Source organism: Lepidochelys kempii, chromosome 1, assembly GCF_965140265.1.
Source record: "Lepidochelys kempii isolate rLepKem1 chromosome 1, rLepKem1.hap2, whole genome shotgun sequence".
NCBI lineage: Eukaryota > Metazoa > Chordata > Testudines > Cheloniidae > Lepidochelys > Lepidochelys kempii.
Window position 1 is genome coordinate 265,760,841 of NC_133256.1, and position 9,000 is coordinate 265,769,840.

A 9,000-nucleotide genomic window follows, 5' to 3' on the forward strand; every position below is an offset into this window, starting at 1 on the left:
TTGAACCCTGGTCCCCCCAGGCCCCACCCACACTGCACCCTTCCCCCCAAGCCCCCACCCTGCCCCAACTCTTCCTGCCCCACCCCTGCCCCATTCCTACCCCTGGCTCCAGACCCACTCCCAGCTACAGCCTCAGCCTCAACCCACTTTACCCTGTCTGCATCTCCCGCTCTGAGTCACACCCCTGCTCCTGGCCCCAGTTGGGTGGGGGCATGGACAGCAGTAAGGGGGGGCATGACCCTGAAAAGTTTGGGGACCACTGCACTAGAACAGTCTCAAGCAAGAAGTGGAATATTTCTTACAGTGAGGAATGATAGAGTGGATTGCTCTGCAGTACTAAGGGGGTGGTTTTTACTTGCCATATTGCCTAATACCCAAAAAGAAGGACGGTTGGAGATCCAGTCTGGACCTCTGCCATCTCAACCTCTTTATTCACAAACTCAAGTTCCTTATAGAGATGTTGGCATCTATAATTCCATCCCTGGAAAAGGACATGTGCTTTACAGCTCTTGACATGGACGCCTACTTTCGTGTGGACATCCACCCTGCTCACAGACACTTTCTCAGATAGATTCATGGTGGGCTCTGATCACTTTCAATACAGAGTACTCCTTTTCAGCACTGCTACCTCCCCAGGGTAGTTACCAAGGTGTTTCTGTAGTAGAAGACTATATGAGACATTGTGCCTGCACCATCTGGATCAGGAGATCATTTTGACAATTGGCTCCAGGTCATGCCAAGAGGCCCGTACATTGACTTTGACAATGCTGCAACTCCTCTCTTCTTTGGGGGATCAGCGTAAATGCTGGAAAAAAATCCATCATCACCCCTACATTGAATTTATACTTCATTGAGGCTTCCTTAAATTCATCCATGGCCAGGGCTTACCTGTTTAGGACAGGTTTCAGCTATGAACACTATTATGGACCAGGTCATAAGCAACCCACAAGTGCCTGTCAGGACCTGTCTCTGTTTCCTAGGCCATATAGCCTCATGCACTTATGTCATGCTATTTGCAAGACTCTACCCTCATTGCCTACAAGCATGGCTCCAAGCTATGTACTTGCCAAACCGACAATCCATGAACACCATAGTGACTGATCCCACCAAAGTGAAACTGTCGCTGTTATGGTGGAAGAATCCTCACCAGGTATGTGTTGGTATTCCCTTCCTCGTCTCTGCACCGGACAGGATGATCATTACTTTTTGGGTTGGGGATTGCACATGGACAAACAAAGCACAAGGCACCTGGACATCTCGAGAATCCAGGATGCACATCAATGTTCTAAAGCCATGAACAGTTTTAAGGACTTGCAAAGCCTTTCTCCTGGTCATTCAAAGTCACTGTGTCTTCATAATGTTGGACAACATCACAACTGTCTTTTACATCCAACAGGGAGGAGCGAGATCCATCTCCCATGTGCAGAAGCTATCAGTCTGTGGAACTGGTGCATCAGCAATCAGATTACCCTGTCAGCAGTCTACCTACCAGGAAACCAGGAATGTGCTAGTGGACTCTCTCAGCAGACACTTTTCTGTCGATCACAAGTAGAACTTACATGACTCTGTGATGAACAATATTCTCATTCTCTGGGAGACCCCCCACCAGGGACTTGTTGACCTACCGAACAAACATGGAATGCAACATTTACTGTTCCAGACGAGCCATAGGTTGCCACTCACAGGATGATGTTCTGCTGCTTCCATGGTCAAACCATCTGAATTATGCCTTCCCTATGCCACTACTACTCCTGTCTCAAGTTTTGCACAAGATTCAGCAGGACAGGGCACAAGTCCCCATCTGGCCCAGAGAGTTTTTGTTCCTGAACCTCCTACACATGTTGTCTCGGGCACTGATCATTATTCCAACATTCTTGATCTCCTGATCCAGAGGAACAGCAAGATCAAGTATCCCAACACACATCTGCTTCATCTCAGAGCCTGGTTTTTGGATGGGCATCATCCTTAGAGCGATCATGTTCTGAACCTGTACAGAACATCCTTTTTAACAATAGGAAGGATTCCACTGGGAAATGTTGCCTAGCCAAGTGGAAGCGTTCTTCTGTCTGAGCACATAAACGACACACACCCCTAGAAGCTACAGGTATTACTCTCATTCTGGACTGTATCCTTTCCATAAAGACAGCAGATTTATCCGTGAGCTCCTTACGGGTCCACTTGGTGGCAATCAGTGCATAAGAACAGAAGAATGGCCATACTGGGTTAGACCAAAGGTCCATCCAGCCCAGTATCCTGTCTACCGACAGTGATCAATGACAGGTGACCCAGAGGGAGTGAACCTAACAGGTAATGATTAGTGATCTCTCTCCTGCCATCCATCTCCACCCTCTGACAAACAGAAGCTAGGGACACCATTCCTTATCCATCCTGGCTAATAGCCATTAATGGACTTAGCCTCCATGAATTTATCCAGTTCTCTTTTAAACCCTGTTATAGAGTGGGGAGAGTAGGGGAACCAAGGCCCACCCTTCCCCCACCAGGTTCTGAACCAGGGCCCTTCAAAACCAAGTATCCTGACACCGGGTTCAGGTCCCAATACCCCCAGGCACATTCCCTGAGTCGCGTCCTAGTCTCGTCCCAGTCCCTCCGGTGTTGTTTCTAGGGTTGGATGTGGGATCCCTCTCAATTTCCCTCTGCTTCATCCCTGGCAGCTCCTCCACTGGCAACAGCAACTCATCCCCTTCTGTTCCTGTAGTTGACTGGCTTCCCATGGTGCAGCTAGGAGATTCAGCCCCGGCAACTTGGAGTCCCAGTGGCTTCCCAGCAGGAGGCTGCTGCACACAACCGCTCTCCTCCTCAGCCAGCCCCGACTGGGTTGAGCTGCTCCCTTTTGAATGCTCCATCCACTGGGAGCCTGCCCAGCAAGGGTGATGGGGATGGCCTCTTGGACACAGATCAGTTCATTAACAGGGAACTATTGATCAGTCAGTCTGACTTCGATACCTAGGAAGCTACTCGAGCAGTGCACAAAACATCCAATTGGTGAATACCTGCAGGATGAAGAGGTAATCACCACCAGCCAGTATGGATTTACCAAGAACAAATCATGCCAAACCAGCTTGATTTCCTTCTTTGTCAGGGTACCTGATTTGGTGAATAGGGGGAATGCTGGGGACATATTATACCTGGAATTCAGCAAGGGTGTTTGGCACAGGCTCACATGACACACTCTGAGAAGAAAGCTGGAGAAATGCAGGCTGGACAGAACTACTATTCAGTGAATACATATGTGGTGAAACAACCCCAAACAAAGAGTAGCTATTAATGGAATGAGGTCAGATTGCCCTCCACTTTCACAGGGCTCTTCGATCTTCTCACACCCACTGACGAGCAGATTCTGGAAAAACCTAATCAGAACCTTTCCACCTTTTTAAAAAAGAAAAAAAAAGATACTTCTCAATGGGACTTGAACCTTGTTCTCTCAGTACTCACCAAGGCTCCTTTTGAATTATTAGCTTCTTGCTCCATGTCTCTCTCATGTCCATGAAGGGTGCATTCCTGGTAGCCATCACCTCAGCCAGATGAGCTTGGAGTGCTGAGGGCGGATCCTCCTTTCATTATATTCCATAAGGACAAAGTTTCATTATGTTTACACCCTAAATTCACCCCAAAGTAGTCTCTGAGTTTCACCTGAACCAGACAATTCACTTACCTGTGTACTTCCCAAAATCACACACATACTCAGAAGAAAAGAAGGTCAGGGGTCAGGATATAAAAAAAAAAAAAAATCTCAAAATGGATCTCAGGCTGTATTTTGCTCTATCAGCTGTCTAATCTTCTCCCACCTCCTGGGGTAAGAACTCATTCCACAAGAGCACAAGCAATGTCTATGGCATCGCTTCAAGAGGTGCCTTTACTCAACATCTGTAAATCAGCTATGTGGAGCTCTGTCCACATGTTTGCGAGACTCTGCTTTGGTATAGGACTCCTCTGCTGATGCATCTTTTGGAATGGCAGTCCTTCATTCGGCTCTGCCACCTATAGCCTCACAACCTCCTCCTAGTTGAGTACTGCTTGTCAGTCGCCCACAGTGCAATACACTTAAGAACGAGCATGCGAAGAAGAAGTTACTTACCTTATAATAGCTGCAGGTTCTTCGAGATGTGTGGTACTTTTCTGTATTCCACTATCCACCCTCCTTCCCCTTTGTTTTGGATCGTCTGTTTTGTGGTAGAGAAGGAAATAAAGAGGTGGTCAGTTTGCCCCGCTCTTTATTTCCTTGGTTGGAGGTAGGAAGTGAGCCAGGGTGCATGCGTGGACGGATGGATGTTGCTGTCAAAATTCTCCAGCTCTGGGCACATGAAGCACATGTGTACCCACAGAGAACTACAGATAGGGACCACCCATCTCAAAGAACCTCCACTTACTATAAGGTAATTAACTTGCAGTTTTGTGATGTGTGACAGAATGCTTTGCTTTGTAAAAGATTATCTTAAGAAAGAAAAATGTTTGGCCACTGGTGCTGTCATCTGGCTCTATATTAAAAAAGGTTAGAGCACATCTCAGGATCAAGCCGTTAATAAAGCTTAGTTATAAGTAAGCTATGGTCCTGTACAGATTTCGCTGTGATGGTAAAACCATGGGATTTATTCTATGACCTCTTCAGCAGACGCAAAACTAGTATGTGAGATGTTTTGTACAAAAGTGCTGATCCAGTTAAGTGTGTGAATTTATTTGTATTTGTTTTAAAGCAGATAGATCCATCTGAACAAAAGACTCTTGCCAATCTACCATGGATTGTAGAACCTGGACAAGAAGCCAAAAGAGGAATTAATACCAAGTATGAAACTACAATTTTCTGATACAAAACAGTCCTCTGGTTCTTGTTGTGCCTTGCACTCCAAGTAGTCACAGCACAGCCTTTCCTTTACGGCAACATTTCAATCCAGTAGAGAGGAAGACTGCACTGTAAGAGTGGCCTTGTAACTAACTAAAAAAGGCTGGTAATTATTTCTTCCTGCAGCACTGACAGGAGAATGACACTATGTGAAGACTTTTAAATTACAGTCTGCAAGGAGAGTGAGGAAATATTTTTCAAGCAGTCCTCTTGTAACTCCGCCACAGTGCTTTCTTTGATTTCTTATTTTAGGATTCTACTTTTTAAAAAGTTCTCTAAACTAACATTAATGCTGCCTATGAGTATGGCATTTGATTGGTTATTTAAATCCTGGCCGGTTTTAATTGAAATAGAATTATTAAATACAACATTTGTGAAACCCCTGAACTCCTAAGAATTAATTACTCTTCATTGTATTAAAATAATAATAAAATAACAAGAAATTAGTTACCCCAATTTCTGTATGTGCTGGTTTTATATGTAATCATTAGTGTCCTTTGATCCTCTTAAAAATAACCTATCACAGTGTGACAAAGGATGAGAATTTTATGATTAGTTAAAAAGAGGAATGAATAATGCACAGAAAATGTGTCTTGTATTAGATATTTTTATGGAAAAGAATGCTATGGGAGAACATAGAAATATTTATGGGAGATGAAGTCAGATTAACTATGAAAGATTTTGTTTATTTTAAAGTTGACTAAACAATTGCTACTGTACCTTTAGCAAAATATCAATGGTGGATGCACTAGTTGGTTCATCTGATGGGAGCAGAATCGAAGCAGACTAGTCATTGCAGTACACATACAACAATTTACACAGTTTATTGTTGCTTTAGTCATGAATTCTACTAGTATTTTTTAAAATCTTAACAGCGGTTCTAGAGAACATAATCAAAACTACAGATTTTGCTATCAAGGTTTCTGTCAAAGAAAGCTTGTTTGAGAGAAGAAGTTCTATTGCAGACATTTTTCTAAATAAAAAAAAGAAAGAGAAAAAAATTCCAAAGTAATAAAACTGTTTTCATGAAACAAAAATGGTTAAGCATTTGCTTGATGAAATGAAATTTACTTACATTTTCTTTCAAGTGTTTTAATTTTTTTAATGTCTGTGGAGTATTTGTATAATACCATAATGTATATTTATGTAGAACTGAATTATAACAGTGCAAATATCATTATAGGAGAAAAATGACATTTTAATGTATATCGTTCTATCCAGTCAAATTGTGAATCATTTTGAAGTTCATTATAGAGATATTGATAAATTGTGTGGTTGTCTTAATGTTTTTTTATTATTATTATTTCATATCTAACTGAGCTTTTCAATTACAATCATCAATTGGTGAATTCCAAAAATGGATAACTGGACTTGGTTTAAAATTGATAATTGTATATGGTTTAATTAAGCCTATAGCTCTGAGTAATGAAAACCTTTTAATACAGTATTCAATTTACTTGAACAAATAGTTCCTTGTATATATTTTGCTTATTCACTGTTGATATGTATGTAGTAAATTGACAGTAAAAATAACTGAAAAATATGGTACCAAAAGGAAAATTGTATAGGAACAAAGTAAATAAGAGCCTCACTGCAACAAATATATGTAAATATGCTTGGGCTTCCAGTTATAAATTTTGTAATTTTGTCATTTTATTTATATCCTATAAAAGCACACAAAATAAAATGAAGTTGTACAGTCACTACGGCTTTGTGCATCCTTCTGTTATTCTTGTAGCACATAAAGGGCCTGTTCTGAAGTCCAGTGAACTTAGTGCAAGTACTCCTTTTGAAGTCAATGGGTTTTGCATCAGACAGAGCGTTCAAGGGGAAAATGTGCATGCATACACAGGGTCACACGTTCTGTTGACTAAAGTTTACACAATTTTTGTGTTAGGGGCCCAGTTTTAGTTAAACGGTTTACCCTTTTAAATGTACTGGTTCTCAGGTACATCGCTGAGCCACCAACTGGCTATCCCACCCTGAGAGAGGCACAGAGGTGGGGGTTGTTGGAACATATTGACTGCAGATGTAGGAGGTACAGGGTGACCAGATTTTCAAGCTGAAAAACCAGGATGCCTGTCATACAGGATGGGGACAAGGCAGGAGGAGTGTTTTAGTGGGGGTTCTGTCTAGATGCAAGCAAAAGGATTTGGGAAGGGATGGAGCAGGATGCGGGCATGATTGGTTGGTGGCAGGGTGAACAGTTATCAGGGAGGCTCGGTGGGTGCCAGGTATGGCGGATGGGTGGGTGCCAGATACCCAGGCTGGCTTGATGAGAGGTTGGATTTCTGCCAGGCAGACTTGAGCGCTGGAGGGTGACTGGCTGGCTAGAAGGCAGAGTGGGTAAAAGGTTGCTGGGAGGGTAGGGTCTGAGGCTAGGAGAGAGGCAGGAAGGCAAGTTCAATTAATGAATGATGGTGACTCTCTCAATTCTGTAAGTGACGATAGGAGGCAACGGCAGGAGTTCGTAGCTCTAGGGCATGAGCCCATTCACAGGGATTTTTGGAGGAAACATTATATCTCCTGAAAACTTACTCCCAGGGTTTGGGGTGGGAAAAGTAGGAGAAGGGTGTTACCATGCCCCGCATTTTCTAGCAAGCCCTTTGAAGGCCCCCACTTGGCAGAGTTTACCTATGCTCAGGGGTTCCTTGTGCGTGTTTGCCAAGGCTTCACTAGAGCACAGAGAACCACCTGCTGGGACCTGGCACATTAGTTACCAGCTGGTCCTTATCTCCTGTAGCTTGTGTGAGAAGGCAATAGCCCTTCCTCTAAAAAGCCTGATGTTCTGGAAGATTGTGGGATAATGCCCCTTTCATGGGTTCCCCCTCCCCCACAAGAATGAAGATGGGGAGGGGTGAGCAGCCACAGCCAGCAAACAACAGTGTGTGGAAAGCCACCATGCTTTGAGAATCCCAAGGTAAGAGGAGAGTTTGGGAACACACTCAGGCCACTTTTGAGGGACTGAGAATCTCAGGATTTGGCGGCACTGCCAGGAGTAACTTGGATACAGCGCTGGGTGAGTTGACAAAAACCGGGGGGGGGGGAAGCAGGCATAATGAGGTAAGCAGGGGAGATACTGGGTTTGAGGTAGCCACTTGGATGTGGCAGACTGGAGCAAGCAGATGGAAGCTGCTAGAATGACAGAACAAGCTGCTAGGGGTTAGTTTTGAGACAGTAGGGAGCTGCTGTGGTGCAGAAACAGAGTGATCTTTGGGAGGCAGGAGTGGAGGCAGGGTGTTAGGCTTGCAAGGAGGCAGGGTGCCAGTTTGGAGCTGGGTGAGGGAAGGTTATAGGCATGATCACTGGGGCCCAGATCCACTAGGTGGTACTAGGTGCCGGTGTGATTAGAACCGTGTTGGTGCATAAACTCAGCAACTACATTTTCAGGGTCAAAGTTCCCTGGGTGCCAAAGTTTCTACCTTTGGGCAAGTGCAGTGGTACCTCCCTCTAGGCATCAGAGCACCTACCTCCTGCCTAAGCCCCGATGTGTTGTGTGAACCAGGCATTCCTCATTCCACCTGGGGGCCCAAACCACAAGGCATGCTCAGAGCTTGCCTACAAGATTGGGTCCCATTCAAAACATGAGAAAGAGGTGGTGGGCCTGCGCACCATATAACTTAGCTCACTGGTAGCACCCTCAGCTGGGGTGTGGAAGATAGGGAGAATTGAACCTATCTACCTGATGCAGAGAAAAGATTTGAACAGAGGTCTTCCAAGCCTCTCAGGTGAGTGCTCTAACCCCTGAACTATAGGATAGTCTGATGGGAGAAGGGGGCATCCTCTGTCTCTCCTGTTGAAGGTGTTCCATTTTGGATAAATAACCAAAGAGTCATTGGACTAGAAAGAGAGAGCATGTGTGTCTATTTGCCTGGTGCGGAGGGCACCCAGCTGGTAGGTGAAAAACCCAGGATCCAGTTCCCCTGCTCCAACAACTCTAATTATTTATACAAAGTGGAACAGCTTCAGCAAGAGAGTTTGAAACAAGCCCACCGCTGAATAGCCCACAGCTCAATGGACAGAGCACACTCTTGAGAGATGGGCAACCCCTGTTCAAATCCTCTCTCTCCCTTTAGTAGAGGAGGGAAATTATTGGGAAATGCTCCAGGAGATTAGAGAGATTATAAAAATAGAAATTTCAA

At 44.4% G+C, this 9,000-nt stretch overlaps 1 protein-coding gene across 12 annotated transcripts in view; it reads left to right on the top strand.

The window, feature by feature from the left end:
• Positions 1 to 6,561, top strand: part of ANKS1B (ankyrin repeat and sterile alpha motif domain containing 1B) — a 746,995-nt gene extending 740,434 nt beyond the window's left edge. For 9 of the 12 annotated variants that reach the window (XM_073327431.1, XM_073327429.1, XM_073327435.1 and 6 more), the window contains one exon: positions 4,713 to 6,561. In XM_073327431.1, the coding sequence (XP_073183532.1) occupies positions 4,713 to 4,823 (111 nt within the window). In that variant the 3' untranslated portion in view covers positions 4,824 to 6,561. The remainder of the gene's footprint in view (positions 1 to 4,712) is intronic. The other 3 variants (XM_073327436.1, XM_073327427.1, XM_073327434.1) reach the window with 1 other exon arrangement.
• The last annotated feature ends 2,439 nt before the right edge of the window (positions 6,562 to 9,000 follow it).